Below are 23,666 nucleotides of genomic sequence, written 5' to 3'. Positions count from 1 at the left end.
CACATTACTGGTGACAAAATGTGCATGATACTTATTTTAAGTGTTTTTGTAAGTAAATTGTTTCCCATGTGTGTGTTTTATTTAAAATAACGACAGAAATGGAGTAAAATTACAGATTTTTTTTTTTAAGGGCGTAAAGGTAAGGAGTCAATTTATAACCTTTTGTCCTGGTGACAAGAGCAGTAAATAGGCAAACCAGTAAAACGGGTCTAAATGTTGTCAACAGCTTTAATTAGAAAAGAAAAAAAATGGGTGAAGCAATCCATGTTTTCACAATGATCAACATTTTTTTGCCACAACCGAAAAGGCAAAACACCGCAAAGTCCATATGGTTGTGCCAGTTGTTATTTTTCCAGGGGCGCATAATTCAACAACTTCTCAATGAGATCCACGTGAGAAAGAAGCATCCGCCGACAGCAGTACCTCTTCAGGCCGAGGGCATCAAGGGCATCGCTTAAGAGGAAGAGAGTGCAATGTCAGTTCTGATGCATCACTTACAGATCACTGAATGACAGAGACATTAGTGAGGAAAGCCAGATAAATGGCCTCCGGTCATTGCTATTATTCAATTCATCACCGCAGTTTCAATGAGACAGTAAGCAACTGGAATCTTAAAAAGGTAATGTACCTTTTGAATAGGAACTTGCTCCATGCAGAGGGAAGTTAGGGGACAGAACCTTAGACAAACTGTGCAAACACTACAGCTATCGGTGCCTTAAAAAAAGTAGTCGAAACTCAACTTTAGACTGGGATAATTGTGGTCTCTGGTTTTTAAAAAAAATCAGTTAAATCTAATATTATGAAAGTGTATATTTTTGATGGGGTTTACCAGCGCAAGTTATCTTCTGTTTCCTCATCCCTCCTATCTATAATAACTGGTTTCCCTGTTATCTGGTGACTCTTTAGTTACTGATAAAAGCAGATGTTCCAATCATAATATAACATACTTGACGTATGTTGAATTATCGATTTAACTATAAGTGCATGAGTTTTGGTAAGCCGTGCGAGGCAAGTATGCTCAAACCATGTTATGCCATTTAAATGTTTTAGCACGCAACGTTATTTTGTGGTGTCGATAAGTTTATGGAGCATAATTGAATTAACATTCTAATAACTACTTCATTTAAAAACTCTTACTTTTTTCTGCTGTCAACGTTAAAAGCTGTCCGTCACAAGTTAATAGGGAAACCAGTTAATCCTAAACACCAGACGTGAACTAACACCAGCAGGTTTGTAACTTACCCTTCAGTGTATTCTGCCTGTAGTAGACCGAGGTATGCTTCCCATTTGTTTCCCACTATCTTCCCACACGTGAAGCATCTCACGGGTATGATCATCGTGGCACACCTGAGAAAAGGAAGCATAATAGCATCGAGACGAGAGGTACACAAGCTAACTGGCAAGCTACTCGACGAGCAACTGTAAGCCTGAACATTAGAATAGTGGTTCGCAAATGTTCGAAGATTCCACAGCGGGTTTTTTTTTTTTTTTTAAGATTGAAAGTTAAAAACTGTTCGCCAAGCTACTACAATGCAAACGTGTTGCCTTTGTTTTTGTTTGAATTGTACCGATAGCTCGTAGCTAAGTAAACGGTCAAAGTGTGCGATGTATTTGGGGGTTAAAAAAAGTCAAGGCGTTTCGAAAATTACAGTTTTTAAGTCGTGTTGTGTCTCGTAATACTGATTTATCTACGGTCGGCGGATTAAAAACAAGTCGTGCTTAGAGAAGATGCTAGTACATGTGAGGAGCCACGCGGCTAGCACAACTACACGCAAACAAACATCAGGCGCTTCGTAACGTGTTCCCACAGACAAAAATAAACTTTAAATTTACTCATCAAACGCACCAATAATAAAAAGCTACTCACCGTTAGCGAAGCAGCTTCAGTGAAGCTGAAACTATAAGCTAATCTGCAAGGAGGGATATCAATGAACGGAGACGATGGCACTTCCGCTTACATCGAGCCCCGCCCCTTTTCCAAAACTACGTCATTTCCAGCGATGTGCGCGCTGCACAGACACTGATATTAACGTTTTTTAAAAAAAACTAGTATTAAAGTCCTACTGTCATTCTGTTGAGCCTGCTGGGGCTATTTCAACTGTTGGAACAATGCAGACGCTATTCCCTCTAAATTTAGGTTTGAATTATTTCAATATGCTGCATTGATAAATCATGCACAATGCTTTTATAATAGTAAGAGCCAGCATAGTCCATATATAGCCTGAACATGCACAGTTTCACATCAGGATTTTCTCTTGTGTAAGTTAGTTATGCTTAAGGCAAATCGTATTCAAAAGTTTTGTTTGAATTTAGTTAAAAACATGAACTTCCACTCGATGTAAATGTTTCAATGCTGAACCCTAAACTTTGTTGTGGAAGATATCTAACTATAAATTAAAGATTGATGCAAACTTGATCGGCTTGGCATAACATCAGTTTGATTCTTGGTTTGTGCAAAGGTGTCATTGTCTTCAAAGAAACAGACATGCTGGCTGGTCCACTGCCTTTAATGAAGTTGGATTTCAAACCCTTTGTACATTGAGAAGGTTGGGCACAGGGGGAAGGGTGCATAAGAAAAACATGTTCAAAATATAAAAAAATATATCATAACCCTTCTTATCATCATTGCAGTAACCATGAAAAACATTTTCATTGCCATTTGTAAAATCTACTATCATAGCCATCAGTAACATCATACATTATTATACAAATTATGTAATTTAACTTGCTACAGCACATGTGCTAAATGAGGAGTCCTATCTGAATTATTGCATTTATACGCTGTTGAAATTATGAAAATAGGATCTTTCTTTTTTGGTACACTGTATGGTACAATGTAAGGTGACGTTTGGTTCAGGTATCTGCATATGGTGTTTTGGATGTACCTACGGTGTTGACAGTTGTGGGCATGGTGTGTTTATATAATATTTTTCAATATGATGAGCCAGTAATGTGCAAACTGTTTCAGTATGGTTACAGGTTAAGTCAAGTAATGTGTCAGAACTGTATATCTTCTATCTACTTATGCCACAGGGATGACCGTATGAGTTTTACATTGTGAGTTGAAAATATAGTGTACAAGTGAGTGTGTGCAGCAACAATTTCATGGCTGCCTACTATTATTCTCCATTGAGTTAACTATATATAGTAATTCATTTACACCTCCTTTGCTTTGCATCAGCAGCCTCAGATGATTTTATGACAACATAGTTATTCTTAATGATTGACATTTTAAAACTAGATTTTAAGAAGACGGGCAGTGAATGACAAATGAAACAACTCCCATGTTTTAGTAGTCATCTTCAAACCTAAATCTGCAACACGAACGACCATTCAGTCTGTTGCGCCAAAGCTTTGACGAAGATGAAAACAGCCTCAACTATTATGTGGCTCTCATGAAAGACATAGCAGATAATTGGTTTGACATTTTTGGCATTAAAATAAATCTCTGTCTCATTCTACAGCTAGAAATAACTTCTGTAGTGTACAGTATTTTTGTATACTATATATATATATATATATATATCCTACAGTCCTCTACATTCTATTCCTCAACCACTGCATGCTTATATGATCAGTCTCTTTAAAAGCTAATCCTTTTTACTTCGTATGTATTTAAATAAAATGTTCAGGGATACATTTCCTTTTTACGTTGTACTCCATAAAATGAGAACTATTCCCTTTTATGTGGCATTTAATTTGCCAAAATGTGTGCAATATATCACAGTGCATAAACATGGATGATTGTCAAGTCTACTCATCCAGTTGTGTTATTTAAAAGTTTAACAAAACCGTTCTGACAGTCAGTTAGGGTTTTGCACAACAATCTCAATGTTTTCTAATCTTTCAGCAAAGTGAACCAAGCTTATTTCTGCTGCAACTAATGCAACCTCATGTGAATATTTGTTGCAACTACGTTAAATAAGTTGAGTAGGCTATTTTTAGAGAGTTTAGGCATCAAAGTAAAGTAGTAGAATGCCTTTTTGTTAAGAAATGGATATTACATATAAGATGCAGTTTTGCAGAAACATCATGCACATACTATCAATAATTATGCTCCATGTACAGCCTTGATCAAATCGTATATGGTTTGATTCACTACAAGTGAAAGCAGGCCAGAAAAAAACCCACAAAAGAAAAACAGTGGCTCCCCTTCCTCAATCTGTACCATGATAGTCTGTGAACCAGTCAGTAATGGCACTCTTAACTTCTCAACCAATAAATACTCTCTCTTGGGATAACGATTTGCTTTTAGTTTCTTCTTGCCAATAGCAGCACTCCCAGCAAGATGGCTCCTGCAGCAATAACAATGCCGCCGATGAGAAAAGGTTTCAGGTGCTCCAGAGAGTCTGTGCCAGAGGCCGCAGCCTCATCGCCTGCTGCTGCTGTTTCGGCCTCTGCTGCCCCGTCCTGGGAGGGAGGGGGATGCTCAGGCTCAGGGGCTGCAGGGGTTGGGTCAGCTTTGCGTGGGGCTGCCGGCTCCTTCTTCTCTGCTTTTGAAGATGCCTTGGGCGCTGGAGCCCCAGACTTGGCCTTGGCTTCCATGGACAGAGGTGTGGTCTGGTCAGAAGGAGTCTTTATAAGGTCAGCTCTGTGCTGCTTCACTGAGGAAAAACAGCAAACAGACACAGCCAGATTATCCTTCTAAATTAGGCTCAGGCATCATGTTATCTGCTCTGTAGAGTGTAGAGACACTGACATATGAAAGAGTCCATAATATCATGTGTTCTCTGTACAGCAGCGGAGCAGTCAGGTAGCGGTGGGGCCTTACATGTGACCTTGGAAAAAGATGACATTGATGGGAACTCTCTGAGGCTCACAAGGACAAGACACTGTTCATTTTGGTTGCAGCTGCTGTGACATAATCTTCAACTGAAAAAAAAAAAAAAAATTGCCCAGTAGCTTCCTGTGGCATTTTCATGGGATGATCTCAAAGCAAAACACTACAGCTGCAGAGCTATCCCACAATGAGGAATCAAATCTTTTTTATTTAACTCATCAAGAGCTTTGCCCATATCCAAAAAACATAGAGATTTAATCTGTTTCCCTGTTTCACTCTCAATTCTCTTGCCGTAAAACATGCATGAGTCATATGTGCTTCAAAGGGAGGACAAGATGGAGGAGAGAAATAAACATCAAAGCCACTCGGAAAGAAGAAATCGGTGGAAATGCAAATGAAGAAAGGAAGGGGGGGAAATACTGCTGAGGTTGAAGAACACATTAGAGAAGCTTGACATTACAGAATGAAAGCACGCACATATCTTGGCAAAATGCTCCCTACTAAGTCTTGCTGTCATGTAACAAGAAGAAAATATGGGTATTACCTACCTCTCCAAAAGCTCTGTATAGATTACAAGATAACAGATGCAGGAGGAGGACCAGCAATGTCTGGAAGTGGATTGTCCTTAATGTGAGAAAATGAGCGAAAAGGGAGAGATGGAGGGCACTGAAAGCAGGAGGGAGGAGAATGACAAGGAGAGGAGGAGAGACTGGGATGTACCATCTAGTGCCTAAAATGGGGGGGATGCCTATTCTTAGAGTCGATGTAGTTTTAGGCTTATAATTTGCTTTCTTACTCCATTGGGATGATATGACTGTAGTGAGCATTTTCAGTGAGCCGATATGCACGTTTCCACCTACAAAATCATGCACCAATTGAACAAACCACAGGTTATGAGGGGGATACATTTCTGTGGTCATCTTTTAAGCTCTATAATCAGACTCAATTCAGCTTGAAAGTACAAGGTGCTTTCTCTTCTGTGGGTTCAGCTTGGCAAGTTCTCAATTTGCTTTGAAATCACAGTCACAATTTTATATGTGAGATATTATATTTAATTTTCACGCCATTATCATTTCAAGCTAGTTAAAGCACACTTTGTGTGTGTGTGTGTGTGTGTGTGTGTGTGTGTGTGTGCGTGTGCGTGTGTGTGTGACAACTGTTTGAAATTACAGGTGCACGTGAAGATACCTTCTATTGGACAAATGATAATATCTACATAGAACTCTGCTGCTATCTATTGTTTTTTAAATATTTATATCACAACGAGCCGCAAACCACCGGAGCTACAAGTACCTTTAAATCTACTTCCAGGATGATGTCTGCTATAACCTCAACACCTGAGGTGACCAGTCCTGACACAAGCCCATGTGATGGGATTAGACCAACTGCTGTCCTAATCAGGATTTACCTATTTAGTGTTTTCTCATTCATTTGATGTCTTGTCAACACATTGCAACATGCTCGCCTGCATCATTTACTCATATATTCATGCGCATATTTAGACTTTATGCCAGCACACGTCCTACTTACGTCGATGCAAAGAGGACCGCACGAGATCAAGACGATACGAGGAGACGCTGGGATGATGTCAATTTGAATGACGTAGTAGAAACGCACTGAAAATACATCAAATAATAATAAACACCCCTCTCTCATTTTACGTCAGTGGGTGTGAGCTTACCCAAAAATGGATACGAGGTGGTCTTTACATGAAAGGCACGACAACGATCAAATGTGGTGTTTTGACATTAGGGTTATTTAAGCGATTATAGAGATCATGCTCTGTAAACATTTTAGAGAGCAATAAACATGTGGAATGCGGAGAGATTTTAGAGAACAGTGCGTATGTTTTCAATCATACATTTAAAGACATTTTAGATTTATAATGTGGTTTACAATCCGTGTGTGTTGCACAAGTCTGGCTATGCCTGCATTGCTGTGTCGTCACGGTGGTAATAAAAACAGTAGCTTTGGGCAAATCCTAAACTGAACATGCGCAGCAGCACCCGGACCCAGTCGGGCATACGCACAATTTTGCATTTAACGCAACTTCAGCATATTTATTTAAAACATTCAAACAAACAAACAAACAAACAAACGAAGTTCCTGCAAAACTAGAAAAACGAGAGAACAAATAGAGGAGTGTGAGACCTCCTCTGGGTCTTTCTGGATGACATCACGGAAGGGGAGCGGCAACCCTCTGCAAAACACACTGCTCTCTTTGAACCGCTGTCCGACTCCTTGAAAATTCACGAACCACCGGTGGCGCTCTTTCTCCGCAGGAGCTCGCGAGTATTCCCCCAGCAGGAGCTGCGGTCTGCCATTTACTGAAGCCAGTCAGGTGTGCGTAAATCCAACGCCACACGGCTGTTGCGCAGCCAAACACGGAAGGAGAATAGCCCGAGTCGTACGTATTTTTTCAGCGGAGTGGTGGTGGTGGGGGAAACGTCCTATAGGGGATGGGCCAGGCTCTCGGGAAATTGCGGGCTCCGTGTCGCTGCCGTCCGTGTCAGGGTTCGGGAGTTATCCGGCTGGTGGCACACACGGACCGCTGAGAGCGCAGCGTGAGACCACGGTGTGCTGCTCGCTCGGCGCAGCCGCTGCTTCTTATCCACCGTGGACAGAAATAATCATGCCGAGGAGCTGAAAAGGAGCCCCAGCAGTGTGAAACAGCCGGAGCCGACGACGTGTTGCAATTAAACCAGAAGAGGGGCGTCGGTGTCCAGCGGTTCAGAGGCGGCGGTTGTCGTTAATGGTTTGTGTCAGATCCGCCTGTCAGCACGGGCGGATAACCGAGGAGAGGCTCCGGCGCTCCCGATGCCTCTGGATCCATTCATCCCCTCCACGGTAATGACGTTTGCTCGGTCGTTATAAACTCATCGGAGAGATCGTCTGAGAAATCATCCACCCGACGCCGAGCCGGTGTCAGGGCGAGCGGGGCTGAGGCGGGTCGGCAGCCGGGAGGATATGGGAGAGGGAGCAGAACCGATGCTGTGGGTCTTGGCAAGACATCGACAAAATACAGGTGAGCGGCAGCCGCATGTAGCTGTGTGCGCACACGCAGCCTGGGTCTGTGACCCGGCTTTTAAAGCCATGCCTGAGTACTGGGAGTGATTTATTTTTTTAGGCCATACCCACGTTAGCTAGGCCCTCTAGATGCCATTTGAATCAGCTGCCCTGCTTACTTGAGATTAGACACTACTGCTGCTGATCGACTTGTTGGAGTCACACGTTTGGATGCTGTTACACATACAAGCAGCCCGTGCTGCAGCGGACCCCTGTCTGACTTGCATCTCAGTTATTTAGCAGAGATTATTTGTTATAATAATGACAAATGCCTTCCTTCCTTCCTTTCGTCATGTGACAGTTTGCAGATCATGCCTCAGTGTTCAAACTAATAACACATGAGAGATCTCCTTACCATTACTACTGCCGTCTTATTTTTCTAGACATTTAGCAACTACTTGAGTCTGTTTTTATGACTAGATAAGGTGACTCGCCAGGCTTGAAGCCAGGCATGTGCATTCTCCAGATGTAATGCTCTTGGTCCAGCAGTCGATGACACCCTTCCCTGAAAGACAGACCGGACACAATGTCAGTAATGAGGAATGTCACACCTGATTATCATTCACGCTGCATATTTCTCTGGTGATTTGGACCCTTCTTTTTCTCACGACTTCCTCTTGTGGATACTCTTTTCTCTCTATTGCAATTATGTCCATGAACCTTCACACTCTCACACACTACAAAGACTTCAATCCACCCCATGCTCCCATGTTGTCCCCAAGGCACCGGGAGATAACCCAGCTTTCCCAAACATCTGTAAATTGTTTTAAAAAAATAAAAATGTCACAACCCAGTTTTAAGAGAGAGTGACTCAATTTTGGAGCACAGCAATAGATGAGTTTGGGGAAGAAGAGTGCGGGAAAGTGGGGAGTATTAGTCATCACACAGAGTGGCATAGAATGCTGTGGGTATATAGTTCATGCTAAAGCACTTAATATGTGTGTCATAAGTAAAAGTACTGCTGGACTGTATCATAGCTTTTATGTTTTGTGTTTTACTTTTCTCTGAATTGGTTTCGGTCTCTTATTATGCACCTGCCACAAATAAAAACACTAATCTATCATGCTTTTGGTCACATTCAAATCACTGAGTGGCTGTTGAAATACTGCCCGTCATTTCAATACAAGGCCTTTCCACCTTGCACTCCATACCATCCACTTCAATATAAGTGGTCTACGTTCACTACTGTGATATGACAGTAGTAGGAAAAACACAGACGGGTGAAAATTGCATCCACTCTCGACAATGGTTGGAGTTTTGGTGTTGATTTTAAGTATGGCTTTCCTGAGGTCATCTGTAGTTACATTTGCTGCAAAAGATGAGCACCACATCAAGCCTGGCCATGTAAGGCTGCCTTAGAACGGCAGTGTAAACACTTGATTCACTGGTGTCCCCATAGGACTTGATGCCAGTGGAAACCAGGTGCCTCCAGAGGACTTCCTGTAGATGTCATCTTGTTTTTCCCATCAGTTTCCATGGGTGTTTTTTACACGTCACCTCTTCTTGTGTTGGGATTGTGGCTCCTTTCCTTACTTTTGACTGACTGATGTAACCTGACATCGCATTACCTTATTCTGGCATTTGGGGTTTTCACAGTTCATTAAGGAAAAGCACTGCTTTGGGATGGGCTAGCAGCATACAGAGGATTTCGAAGGATTTGACTGATTTACCTAAAATAACTAACAGCATTAAATATGGAAGAGATTTTTGAATCTAGCTGGAAAAACAAGAAGGGAGAGAGCAAATCCACAGTTTCTCACATTTGTGTTAGAAATTATTGGTACGTTTAGCTCTGATCCATTACTAGGTTGTGATAAAACACCTTTTATAAATATTGAAAGTAGTGCAAAATACCATGATGACACATTCCCTCACATGTCCATCAATCAGCATTTTAACAGGCACTGATTAAACAGAGGACAGATGTGAAGAAAGCATTTTTTGTTCAGCATAAAAATGTAGCTGATTAGATTGAGTTTTATTGTCAGATTTTTGTAGATTATCTTTCACAGTTAAAGATATCATTTAGGTTCTGTTGTGTGTAACGTGTTAATTCGAAGAGCAGTATTCCCATATCGTGTAACTTTGGAGTAAACTGAAACTATTTTCAACTGGAAGCATGTTGTAGAGTACAGAAACTCGATTTAGTGACCCTGTGTGTCCTTTCATCGGACACAATGCTGCAAATGCAAATCGAGCTGCGATTAAGAGCCAGTTAACATTTTTTGTGTGAATCCTGAAACGGCAGTATTTACTGTTATTTCAACTTGCTGTTTAACAGTAAATCATGGCTGATCCAAATCAAAGAACATCTCTCACTGATAATATGATTGTGATACTATTGCTGCTGTGACAGATATTTTGTGGGCATTTGTGCGCATTTCCTTTCGTAGTGGACACACATCTATTGGCTGGTATGTAGCGCAGCAGCTTTGTCACCATACGTGTCCATGTGTTTTTTTTTTAATGCGACTGAAATTGCACAGCGTTTTAAGACTGCTGAGGGAGAAAAAAAAAAGTGGCAGGGAAGTGCTGTCCGTTTACCATTTATTGCAAAATCTGTAAGCTGCAGCCTTCATTGGACAACTTTTCAATAAGAGTGTGTGAAAAATGCCATTTTAATGCTCCGCAATAAATTCAGCGCTCTGCTGAAAACCTGTATTTGCAACGGAGCGTTGCATGGACAAAAACTGCTGTAGTTATTTTCAGTATTTGACCAGATGCAGTGACAAATGGATTTGTACATTGGTCGTGGCAGCAAGCCACAGACAGGTTGGCAGACCACATATGTTACTTCCCTAACATCAAATAAAATTCACATATACACAAACACAGTCATGCGATCGGCAGTCCACATACTATCACATCAAGTGAAAGAAGAGAAAATGGAGTGGGAAGAGGTGAAAGGGATTGAGTGGGTGGCAGTGGGAGAAAAAGATGGAGAAAGAGGCAGAGGGAGAGTAGGAGTGAGTGGCACATGGCTTTCAGTCTAAAAAAAGATGAGCAACACAAAACCAAAACCAGAATCTGGATTAGCTAGATAAGGAAAACGAGAGAGACAGGGGGAAGGCTGGAGGAGAAAATGTAGGTTTCCTCTGCACCGAAAATGGTGCAGATGCACACGCTCGGTTTCATGCTCATAAACGTCCTCTAAAATATGAATAGTGAATGAGTGTGTGGGTAGGAGGGAGCATGAAGATGGGAAGACAGTGGACGAGCAAGAGAACGCGGGTGAGATGGAGATGGAGACGGGAGAGCGTTGGGTCCTTCAGGACGGACAGAGCGCTGCCGTATTGTGACAGAACAGGGAGAGACAGGATCATTAGAGGCGGCAGGAGCAAAGCCAGGGATGTGACAAATGCTGGTACAGAATCTTGATCCGAGCAGAGTGTAACACTGACCCCGGCAGAAAAAGAGAGAGACTGGAGCAGATGGATTTATGACAGCAAGCAGAGGAGCTGGAGAGCTTTGGGACTGTGCTGCAGTCACACAGTCCATCCTGCCCGGCGTAACCTCAGCATTTCCATGTACGCATTCTTCAACAGACCAGCTCTCCAAGATTGTTCCCAACAGCTCATTACCTGCCCAGCCCTTTTTTTTTTTGTCGGCGTTGCTTTTATCGCTTCAGGCAAATATTTTTTCCTTTCTCGTGGATTTAAATATGTCTGACAACATAAGCCACCTGCAGGACTGGACAGTTTTCTTTTTTTATTATTATTAATGGTTCACCATCTGAGAGTGTCTCAGTTCTGTAGCAGTTCAACACACTCCTAGCAATATTACAGGGGTATAATGTTAGTCAATTCTATTTCGAAAGAGTCTGAGTCTGAACTTTGCATGTGGGAATTTCAGTACGTAGCTAACATTCAAATGTCACTAAAGCCATGTAATTAAAAATCAATATCTGCTTCCTCTGAATGATGGCAGTGTAGACATAAAAGACAATAACTACTCCATTATTTAAAAATGTATACATTTTCATATCATAAACTGAAAGCAGATTATATCCAGTCTTGCCATTCAACAGTGGGTATTTCCTGTCCGACTGTTGTTTGATCTCAATTTGGGAAGGCCACTCACAAAATGGAACGGTGCTTTTAGATTATTTTGCAGAACTGCCACCCACTTGACAGCAAAAAAAGAAGCAGTGTTTTGTGGTTATTGAAATGTCCTCCTCAGAACAATACTCGCAGCTTCGCTGGCACAGTGGCCCGTTTTCTATGGCAGGTGGATGTTGTGCTTTTATGTGTAAATTGTGGCTACCTTCAATGGCTTTGTGGTGGCATCTGTCTGTTTGAACGACTATATATTAAAGAAACAAATTAAAGTGAACTATACTTTTATACCCTGAAGGGAATCTGGTCATGGAGGCAGGAACACTCCAAAAATGTTGTCTCTATGCAACCCTTACTTCATAATCCAGCTCCAGTTTGTGTATATTTGCGTTAGTTGTATTCATTTGGAGAAAATAATTATTTTCTGACATTTTAAAATCGTTCCCACATGACCATATGGGGCTGTTACACACAGAAGGGTAAAGCTAACCACAGTTGGATCATGTTAGAAAAACAAACTTTGCAGAACGGTCGTGCTAACAATAGAGGAGATGATTGTTTGAAACTCATATGTACTCTAGATTTGGGAAGGATCGTCAGTTTTAAGAGTGTGCCTTTCCAGTGGCTCTGCGGGGGGGGGGGGGGGGGGGAGGCTTGCTTCATTATGATTATATTAAAAAGTGGAGAAGCGTTTCACGCGATTATGTCACAGTAACAGGCATAGTGTCGTGGTTAAGTACTGAATCTTTCAGCTGTTTGTTTTCAAACCAGTTAGTAATATCTGTTGTCATCTGTGTGTGTGCACAGAGACGCTTGCTAGACAAACTAAGTGTTGTTGAGTTTGGTTACAGTGATGATAGATGGAGGGGTTACGCAGAGAGAGAATGTGATAGAAAATAAAGAGGCTGTACCCAGCAGGCTGTGTGCCACAGCTTGGCTTGATGCTGCTGTTGCTGCAGCAGACTCATTGTGAGTGAGAGGGAGACTAAACTAAGATACTAAATCACCTGCTGCTTTTCATACCAGATCACTCTGCTGTCTGTTAAACAAGGAATATGCAACACTGCTGAGTCCTGATCGAATCTAATCTCCGTGTAATGCAGTGATGCATTGATGATATCTTTTGTCACGAGATATATTGTATTTTAATGTGTTTTATTTAATTTTGTCTTATTTTTTTCAAGGACAATGTACAAAAATGTGAATCTTAAAGAAAAGATGCTTCGTATCAGATTTTAGCCATTGCTAGTTTCCATCTGCAGTCCCGATGGACGAGTTGTCACTTCAACTACTGAAAAGAACAAAACTGTAAATATGTGCTTTGTATCCATAAAATTCAGATTATTATTGATCAAAGTGTATTTGAGCCTGTTTGGGGGAAAAAAAAAAAAAAACCCCAGCATGACACTGTGCTGCATACCTATACGGTGTTTGTCCATGTCAAACACAATGATGATGATAGAGGGGGGGAGCCCTGTCATTGTTGTTGCATCACGTGGGTATGGACACGGCATACAATGGCACACTATGTGGAGTACAAAAGCAGGGCGCACATGCAGGAGTATATCATGGTTGTTCCACAAAAGACGTGTCATTTGGATGCAGATGGAGTCACATGCAGAGGACCAGAGTCAAGCATTTGCATGACTCATGCCTCATGCAGAATGCATCTTCCACAACAGAGTGCAGAACAGTTCAGCTGAGATTTATCTGTGCCGTGGAGTTGCCTTAAAGGTCAGCTTTTTGACACTTGGATGCTGTTTTTGATCTGTGGTTATGTGCCCAGCAGGGTTTGTGGCACCTTCAGGTGCTGGAACAAAGTGTATTTGCTGCTTGAGAAAATATCAGCGGATCCAAAAAAAAAAAGAAGGAATTTGTAGAATTTGTTTGTAAATATTGATTCATCTGTTGTCCTCACTCTATGCAGCTTAGGGTCATGAGGAGGAGGAGCTTATCCCAGCTGCCTTGGGGCAAAGGTCAGAGTTCAGCCTGGATAGGTTTTCAGTCCGACACAGAGAGACGGACACGTTTCACATCTTCGGGCCATCAAAGTCTCAAATTAACCTCACAAGCATTTGTTTGGATTGTGGGAGAAAGCCCAAGCACTTAAAAAAGTCCAAAACATGTGAACTATACACACAATTCAGACACTATGTGGTTTTTTTGGTTTGTGGCCAACCACTACAATACAGTGGGGTTGTTGTTTTGTCAGCGTTCTGGTTTACACACAAAGTCTCACTAATGTACATCTGAGTTAACTAAAACCATACACTGGTTTGAAATGTTTTGTATTTCTATGAATTTAGGTGAGGATTTAAATTCGGATTTAAGAGTCTAAAGCTCACTGACTCATCAGCGTCATGTCTTCAACCAAGGAATCATTTTATGAATGGCATTCATTTAAAACTAAATCAAGCTTCAATAATCTACAAGATGATGACCTGTAGCATTTTAATCAGGACTGACAGTGATTTATTTTGACTTCGAATTAATCATCAGTTTTTGTCTGGAATTAATTGCATGAATTCATAATATATGTTCCTTCCTCATCAGTTAAAAAGACTGGGGGGGGGGAAAAAAAGATGAATACTTTTTCATTAGGATGTGTTAGTGTTTGTCGATGGTGAAAAAAGGCCAAGTGCATCTGCTGCTGTCTGCAGCAGAAGCCAAACCACAGGACTAATGGGCCAACATCATCCGAGTGATGGATGGGAAAGCCCTTGACGAGGCAACAGCTATTAGTGAATATGGTGGGTTGAGACATGAGACTGATAGCCGGCCTCCTCTTCCATGAAATGAAGCTCACAAAGACCTTCTCATCAGAGGTCAGTGCTGATTAATTGTTTACACTGATTACATGTCTCATCAGGTGGATTTCATGAGTTAGCAAGCAGCTTGATACATTTCCAGAAGTAGAAAGACAACCCTCTGCAGTGAAACTGAGACTGAATTAGTATTCATGTATCATGTGTGATGTCAGCACCTATTTCTTCCGTTTCATCAGTTTTTGGCAGTTAAGGGTTTTTTTTTAGGTATTCTTTGCATATTGATCTCCCTCACACTCTCCGGAGTGATCAGTCAGAAATATGAATTGACTTCGGTATCTGTGGTTCTTTTTGTGTGCTAACAAATACCTGAAAAATGAGAATGCATCCTGATAACAGATGATACGAATCAGACATGGTCTGGCCTGCCTGGGCTCATGCCAGAAATGATTTATGAAACAACAGTGACCAAAAACATGGCTGGTAATGACCATGTACCTCCTACTGATAATAGCACTGATGGTAATAGTAATGGATTTCTCAAAGTGGTTCATTGTTTGTACCTGCTGAACTGATGGATTAGTCAATCACTTAAATGATTCATTACTTTGATCAAGCTTTTTTAAAGCCAAAAATCGATGTAAAAGGGATCCGGTGAAAGTAAAACTGACAATAAAAACAATTCAGAGACATTATCGATGGGTTATTATGAAGAATTAATGTTTTGTGGAAATAGTGTTTGGCTGCAGTTCATCAAAGGAGGCTGACGTTTAAAAACAAGCAAGATAGATGCAACATGTTTGAAATAAACAGTTATAAATGTCTAACTGTGCTCAGAGCACATGCAAGGAAGTCAGTGTTGACAGAAGTAAATATAGATGACAAAAGCATTATTTCAAAAGCATGAAATAAAGTTAAGACATAAGACAATTTGACTCTGCAATTGGGGAGACTCGCCATATCTGGCAACGCAGGTTCGTGGGTGTAGATCCATTTTTCAGGTGGTTGTTAAACACAGGCCGACAAAATCTAGACACCATGACAAGGGAAAGAAGAATGAGTAGGGGAAAAAAGCATCACTTTTAACAGCATTTAATGTTTTCACGGAGCCGCTTCCTCCGGCACTTATGTGCGACGTCAGTCACATGTCAATGACGACGCGGTCGTATGTAAAGAAAAGAAAATCTGAATTGGTCCTACATATGAGCAAGGCCTGGGTGTGGTGTGAAAAAAAAAAATCAGAAATAGAGCTTTCACACGGCCAGAAAACAGGTCGGATATAGGGTCAACTTATGAGCAAAAAAGTCAGAATTGGGTCACATTTGCCTGCAGTGTGAACCAAGGCCGGAGTGGGACTCATTTTCAGCCCTGGAGTTTCAGACCTCAGACCGGCCCACTTTAGATCACGACCTATTAAAATCATATAATTATAATCTTACATGTGATATCTTACATGAGATATCTTATATGTTCAATCTTACAGTTGGTTGTTACATGTGATCTAAATTCTCAGTTTCATTAATGTAGAGCTGAATCCTATAGAATCTCAGGACATTTCTTGTATGGAGCAGGTCTCCATCCTACTCTTCATTATATTGAATATAATAATATGGTCTGTCCTGAGATCAGTCCTGCTTGGGGCTGCTGGATCTGGTTTCCCAGTTATGTGGCGTTGCATCATACTATTATTCAAGTTATATAATTTCATGTTAAATGCCACAACGCCCCAGATTTCATTGACTTGATAATTAAATTGAACAGTGGTTTGGAGGCAAGGTTAAACATCTTAACTGTTCCATCATCATGTGTTGTTTCTAACCGTGAGCTGGTTTCAATGGAAAAGTTGTCCATTTTGTTTCATCTGTTTCCAGAGCTTTCCTCTGTTTAATTCTAGCTTCCTCTGCTCCACCTTGCTCTTTCTACCCATCTTTCAAACCCACTGACCAACTGAACGGACGTGTTGCTTCGTCAGGGTGCGTCGGCAAAAAAGGGAAGCTGTCGGGTGCAAACTTTAACAACGTTTATTTTAAAGAAAAGCAGCTGCCAGTGGAGGGAGGCGGGGGTGGCAACAGGAACAGCGGAAACAGCGTGTGGTCAACCCAGTGCTGTGAAAAAAAAAAAAAAGGTGAACACCGGCCATAGCAGCCCAAACATCAGATCAGCCCACCAGGAATTGTCCTGGGCCTCCCGATTAGCCACTCCGGGCCTGGTGTGAACGAGACCTTTGTCCTTTCATACGCGAACAAGAGTGTAATCAATGGCATTCTTTCAGCTTGTAGGTATTAGACCATTTGTGTTTGACCTGCAAGATCAAAAACCACAATAAATGTTTGACACTTTTACATGGACACACAACGTAAACCTACTTATCTTGTATGCACTGTTACCCCACACACGTCACATTAGCGTAACAGTTGAGTAAAATAAAACAACCTACCTAATATAGTCTCCTCTGCATGTCTGAATGGGATAACTACTGGCAGTTATGTTTGGTTGAGTGGGAAGAGCTGATATTTTCACCCTAACAGACTTCATAGATTTGCTCACCAGACGTACATAACAATAAGGTTGCGTGGCTACTCTGTAATCACTTTTATTTTGTAATTATGTCCTAATGTTTTTTCCCCCACTGTTGAGCCCTCTACTGGGAGTTTTTGGGTCGCATCGTATCAACAGATATGGAAAGGAGTGCTGATAACTGAGTCCCTGGTGGTCTAGATTGTGCCTTTGCATTTAAACAAGCGCTTTTTGATTTCACTGCCCTGATTGTTTGACCTGAATTAGATTTTTTTTCTCTCTCTCTCTCTCTCTTGTTATGAGGGGGTCATTCAGATGTTGGTTTCTTTCCATCCCCTATTTCTTCCCTCTCTCCCTCCCTTCACTGTCCTCTTTAATGTCGCCACGCCAACCCAGATAGTCTTGCAAGTAGCTGTGATGTGACTTCTGTCATATGAGCTCGTTCACACGCCCTTGTTTCCTTCACCCACTTCAGTTGTGCCAAAGCTGAGGGCCCACATTACCAAATAAATATGAATATAAACTGAAATCTGCAGGTCAACGGTTCTTCTGATGCATTGGCTTTGAGGATCATTTGTTCCCTTTTGAGTTTTCAGCTCCATTCCCATCTTTTTATGAATATTCACAGCAAGTACCCAAACTCTGCACCAGGGTGTCACAACATTTGCTGCAGAGGACTGAGAGCAAACTGTTTTTCTTCTCTTTCTTTTCTTCCAACTGCAGCTGACTTCACTGTGTTGTCTGTCCTCTTTGGCTGAAAGTCTGCCAATCAGTGAAACCACCTGCTGTAGAGCTTTGGTCGGATGTAAAACCCTCATACTGTCACTCCACTGCTCAGATTTGACCTCTTTTGCTTTGATGGTTTAGCTATTTGTTAATCGCATACCAAAACAGCTCAGGGAAATTTGCCAGAGTGAGCCCAAATGAGTCTATGGTAATTGTGTTTTAAACAATATTGTTTTTCCCCTCATACTACTTGGTGATGTGCCGGCACAGTTTTAGATGATGCACTTTTAAGCATCTGACGTCTGTGTGAAGCTGCTCTTGTGTTTTAATTGCTGAAATTCATAAGATTGTTGTGTTTTAAAGCAGGAACTGCAAGGTTAAGTCATTGTTGGTGAGGGTCTAATTGTCTGGTACAAGGTGATGAGCTCAAATGTTTTGTTGTATTGACGGTAATGCCAAGAACTGTGCTGCTTGAAGGTAAACATTCAAGCAGCTGTATCAGGCATTTCACAGTCTGGTGCACAGCGGACACCTCCTTTTATTAGAGCACGACACAAAAAAAACTAGTTCTACTATTCATTGCTTCCACCGAGTGGAACAGAGAAGGGAATTATTGCTCTTACACAGTTACTGTATACGGAGACCGCCTGGTATTTTGTCACAATGTCCATCCAGGGACATGATGAATTGGTACTACTACAGTAGTAGCTTTGCACCTTGTTTGGAAATTATTGCATATATCATGTCAAATGGTTAAAGTGACTTGTTTAAATGTAAATCTACTTCCATGCTCTTCATTCCAAAACATTAACAAAGCCATGTTTGGGAGGTCTAAATAGTTTATAGTGTTGTTTTTTTTCTTCTTGTATCAACAGCTGCAGAGATTTTTTTTGTAGTGTCTACTTGCAACTTGGAGATTTTGTAACGAGATGAAGGTTTCAGCAGAAATGTGGGTTGTGTTTGTAGACCTGTCTCCATACTATCACTGTGGGCTTTGTAGATGAAGAAAAAAAATATTAATTCAACAAAATATTTTTTTAAATATTATTATTGTGCTGCATTTATCAAAAATATAGAAACAGCTGTGGGCAGCAACGTGGAGCTGTCAGTAATGCTGCTGCTTCACTGTAAATATGAACAAGTTCAAATTCCTGTCCTTGTCATATTCTCTGGAGTCACCATTGCGGGTCCCTGAGCAAGACCCTTGACCCCCATCAGCTCCCTGGAGCGCTGTGCCTCCTCACCCGAGAAATAGGATGGGTCAATATGGAAAAGGGAATTGCCCAAAGGGGATTAATAAAGTATGATGAGTTTAGTTTAGTTTGTATGTTGTCCCTGGTCTGACTTGCTTCTCACTGGGTCCTCTGCTCGATGGATGTATGGAAAATGAAATATTGCTCTCATTGTCATAAAGATTTTATAAGTTACAGCAGTGACATGACGAGGAGAGTTGTATAAATTTCAGGAAATATTTCTGCCTTGGTGGTGGCCTCCGGTTTAGGGAAGGAATCCAGTAACTGGAGGTTTGTTTGGTTCAAATCACAGTACTGGGCCACTGCTGCAGGGCATCAGCTGTAAAACCTCACCAAATCATGACATATGGATGACATGATTTGCTGTGGCAACCGTAGAAAAGAGAAGCCAAAAGGTGCACTCTCTCAATTTTCTGTCATGAAATCATTTTGTCCATGGATCATTGTGTACTCACTCTTGTTAACATTGAAACACTGAAATTTAAAATGACTCCAATGCGCTTTTATTTTCCTGCTTGAAGTAAAAGCTTGGTTGGCTTCTCTACTGTTTATTTAATACCAAACTAATGTATTCCAGGTACCTCCAATCATTGCTCTGATATGTAATGCTGGCAAACAAAGGGTCCAATTCAATAAATGAATAATAAGCAACATGAAAAAAGTCAGTGCCTGTATTATTTTAACTGAGCAATTGTGTAGAAATGAAGTTCTCTGAATGATGCCACAGTATTGCACTGACATCCTTGTAGTGGGTCACATTGAGTCCAAGTAGCAGAAGATCTCAGCTGGAAAAGGCCACAGTCACAATCCTGCAAAAGAGCATAAAGGGTTTCTTTATCATGTTGGTTCCAAACGATAGAGCAAACCTTTTAATCTATATTCAGACACAATGCAAATCAATGCAGGTGTTTAAATTCAATAAGCAGCCACTTGGGAAATCATGGGGAGCACTATCACATGGCTATTATTAAAGGGAAAAAGGAGGATTTCTTAAAGGACTTGGCACAAATAAAGGGTAGATAGTAGTTTGCCAATGTCAAGCTCCTGCACAAAGGTTATGGAAATATGTCTCGGACCAGCAGATTTAGCGAACATGGCAATCCATGTTCACCGTCAAGTTTTATTTGTGTATAAAATGATACTTCTCCAACAGAGGATATGCGTTTTTGATTCTACACTACACATCCCCACTGAGCTCTATGTAGGTGGTAGCACAAATGCCTCATGTCTTTCTACAGAGGTAATTAGGTGTATATTTTGTGAGAATACAAACAGGAAGCTGCTTAGTCATTGCCAGATTTGTTACATTGACAATATTTGTTTACCTGGATAATGCTGTCTTTTCGTGTCTCATATTTTGTATGCATATCAATAAAAAAGCTGTAATTGGAGCAGTGTAGTGGCTTAACTCCACTGTGGAAAATGTGGTCTGTGTATGTTCGGATCCGATACGATCAGCCTGACGGCCTCCTATAATTCTTATGATTAATGGACCAGATGCTTTTCCTTTCCAAGTCCTTGCTCATATTTCTGCAAGATAACACGAACACTTGTTGAATAATCTATAAAGCAAGTTATTTCAGAGAGTCTTTATCAACTCTGCACCAATAATCAATGTCAGGAAATGCTTAAAATGATTCTTCTTTGTTGTTTGCAGTGAAGAGGTTGTATTTGAAAAGACAAAGTGAAACATCAAGCTACAGGTGTTTTTTGTTGTTGTTGTTTTGGTTTTGGTTTTTTTAAAGGAAAGTCATTCTGATGTATTCTGCTTCCTTCTGCACCAGTTGAGCTCGATTCATTCCAGCCCGCCTGCACATTTAACGTCTTAAAATTGATCTGTTTGATCCATACTCTGACTACTTTAACAAGGAAGCCAAGCGACATCACTGAGCGATTAGTCCTGTGCAAAACTGAAACTGAAAAAATGCGTAAAGTCAGAAAACAGAAGTGTGAACAAATAATGACAAAAGAATGCTCAGTATGCACCAAATTACTGTGCCAGTTCCTGGTCCAATATGACCACTCACCAGAAAACTGGCTCGAATGCATAACTGTCCAATATTAGTTTCAAAGGTTAACAAACAAAATCTTAAATTCTGATCTCACTGTGTCACATCTATTCTACACTTACAGTAAACGGTCATGGAAAAGTGCTTCATTTCACTAATTCACCTCAGGCTGAATGTATTTGTACAGTCTTACATTTAACAGTGGAATACTGCAACTATCTGTCTGTATTGTTTTGTGCACGCACAGTGTGGGGTGAGACTTTAACAGCTATGATGACTGGTATTTAAGGGTGAATAAAAGAAGATGCTGCCAGTTTCACAACAACCAAAAAACAGTTTTTGAAATAATACTAAAAAGCAGAGGCGTGCTGGACAGTGACCAAGAAGACATCTTAAAAGTATTCACTTCATCAGTTCTTGAGCTCATCACTACACCAGAACTATACGTTATACGCAGTGTGCTCTGTTATTTTGGCTGGAATACTGGAAAAAACTGTCCTTTAAGCTTTCAGCAAACATGCAGCAGAAGCCATAAGGGCTGTTTCAGCCTCTATCAGCACCATAAGGCCTGCCTCAGCCTCTCTGTGGCTCCCTCTCTCCCTCTTATTTCCCTCCTACCGTGCCTTTTTACACTTCATTTCAGTTTAGCCTAGAGGCGACTCCTGTAATCTGGAAATGCTTTTTTCCCCAACAAAGAATGGACAGTGTAGCATAAAAGAAGCTTCTTCACACGGGTATAGACAGTACTGTAGCATTGTATCTTAAAGCTTCTTCATCTCTTCTCTCTTTTTTTTTTACATTATGCAATGCACTTTCTTCATATGCCCTCACCCAATTCCTCTCATCTCCTTCACCTCTCATTATCCTTCACTCTTCTCTTCAGTGAAGGTCTATTTTTTGTCATTATCCCTGCAGGCCTTGCTCAGTTTCAACATGCTGTATGGAGAATTTAGGAATCGGTGAATTAATGTAGGAAGTATCTCCCCTATCATGGTGATGATACTGAGCTTCATGTTAGATCTGACCTGCACACACTGCATCTCTGTTCATCATGAGTTTAGTCTTTTCTTCTCCTTTTGTATTTTTGCTCTCATCTGTTTGAAGCTTTAAAAAAGCAGGTGTGTGTGTGTGTGTGTGTGTGTGTGTGTGTGTGTGTGTGTGTGTGTGTGTGTGTGTGTGTGTGTGTGTGTGTGTGTGTGTGTGTGTGTGTGTGTGTGTGTGTGTGTGTGTGTGTGTGTGTGTGTGTGTGTGTGTGTGTGTGTGTGTGTGTGTGTGTGTGTGTGTGTGTGTGTGCACATTGTGCATTGTAAAGACATTTGATTCTTTGCGAATAGGGCACACAACCTGAGATTTTTTCCAAATCTCTGTGCGGTTCAGTTTACTGAGAAATGCATGGTTTGAAGTTGAGTCATTTGTCTCTGAAGCCTCTTTTCTCTCTCTGTGGTTTCCTGCAGGGCAGTGATGCCTGGAATGGTGATGTTTCGGCGGCGCTGGTCAGTTGGCAGTGATGACCTGGTGCTGCCTGCCCTCTTCCTTTTTCTATTACACTGCATCTGGTTAGTCTGTTCTCCTTTCATACTCATTGTGTCATCCATCAAAGGATCACTATATAGCGTTTTGCTCCGTCTTGCTGCTCTCTTTCTCATGTTTTCCTCTCCCAGGTTGGTGGTCTTGTCCGTGGTCCTGTTCGGCCTCCCCTATGGCTCAGACCAGTCCTGTTCAATAACACTGGTGGACCATGGACGGGGGTACCTGGGCATCCTGGTCAGCTGCCTTATATGTGAGAGTGCCATTATGTGGTTGAGCATGAGAGGCAGCATTTTATACACACAGCCCAGGGAAGCTGTGCAGTATGTCATCTACATACGGCTCGGTAAGACATCCCGCGACTGCTTTGTTCATGTGGGGCTCTGTTGTGACCAGGGTTAGGTCCCAATGCTTGTCAGAATGTGTTGGGAGGATTAGTTTCATGATGAGGATTCAAGCCCTGTTCATATTGATCATGCAGATATTGATCTGTCGTCGGCTCACACCGCCTTCTTTCTTACTTTCTTTCTTTCCATTCTTTCTCTCCCCAGCTATCCTGTTGGTGGAGCTGGCTTATGCTGTAGTAGGAATTGCCTGGCTTGTCCAGTATTATCAGCCGTGCTCTGATGTCACAGCCAAAAACTTGGCTTTGGGTGAGTGAAACAATATAAAGGAGTATGGACATTCACAATTAAAAAAGGTTTGTTGTCCAAGAATACGAAGGATGTTTTATCTGTCTTTATAGGAATTGTTGCGTGCAACTGGCTTGTGATACTCAGCGTTTGCATCACTCTTATGTGCACCTTTGATCCGACGGGTCGGACTTTTGTCAAGCTCAAAGCAACTCGTCGGCGTCAGCGCAATCTCACTACATATACGCTAAGGTATTTTGATTCCCTGTATTTTGGGTGAATGTCTTTCTGGGGTTTTTTTTGTCTCAAACGCATGTACAACGCACAATATTTAAT

General features: G+C 41.3%; 2 protein-coding genes across 2 annotated transcripts in view; one reads left to right on the top strand and one right to left on the bottom strand.

Moving 5' to 3' along the window:
• Positions 1 to 210: 210 nt before the first annotated feature.
• On the bottom strand, positions 211 to 1,972 carry polr2l (RNA polymerase II, I and III subunit L). Its single transcript, XM_080499183.1, has 3 exons — positions 1,868 to 1,972; positions 1,243 to 1,347; positions 211 to 453 (listed from the first exon to the last, which is right to left on the bottom strand). Exons 2-3 carry the CDS (start codon positions 1,335 to 1,337, stop codon positions 345 to 347), a joined length of 204 nt encoding a protein of 67 aa, XP_080355309.1. The 5' UTR covers positions 1,338 to 1,347; positions 1,868 to 1,972; the 3' UTR covers positions 211 to 344.
• Positions 1,973 to 7,043: 5,071 nt separating this feature from the next.
• The window catches only part of dagla (diacylglycerol lipase, alpha), a 35,736-nt gene continuing 19,113 nt past the window's right edge, over positions 7,044 to 23,666 (top strand). The window contains exons 1-5 of the mRNA XM_080495661.1: positions 7,044 to 7,805; positions 22,626 to 22,727; positions 22,833 to 23,044; positions 23,250 to 23,351; positions 23,444 to 23,582. Of these exons, the coding sequence (XP_080351787.1) occupies positions 22,633 to 22,727; positions 22,833 to 23,044; positions 23,250 to 23,351; positions 23,444 to 23,582 (548 nt within the window). The 5' untranslated portion in view covers positions 7,044 to 7,805; positions 22,626 to 22,632. The remainder of the gene's footprint in view (positions 7,806 to 22,625; positions 22,728 to 22,832; positions 23,045 to 23,249; positions 23,352 to 23,443; positions 23,583 to 23,666) is intronic.

The sequence above is a fragment of the Blennius ocellaris genome (genome assembly GCF_963422515.1).
Source record: "Blennius ocellaris genome assembly, chromosome: 1".
Lineage (NCBI taxonomy): Eukaryota > Metazoa > Chordata > Actinopteri > Blenniiformes > Blenniidae > Blennius > Blennius ocellaris.
The sequence above is the reverse complement of the archived record's forward strand: the minus strand, read 5'-3'. Positions and strand labels throughout refer to the sequence as shown.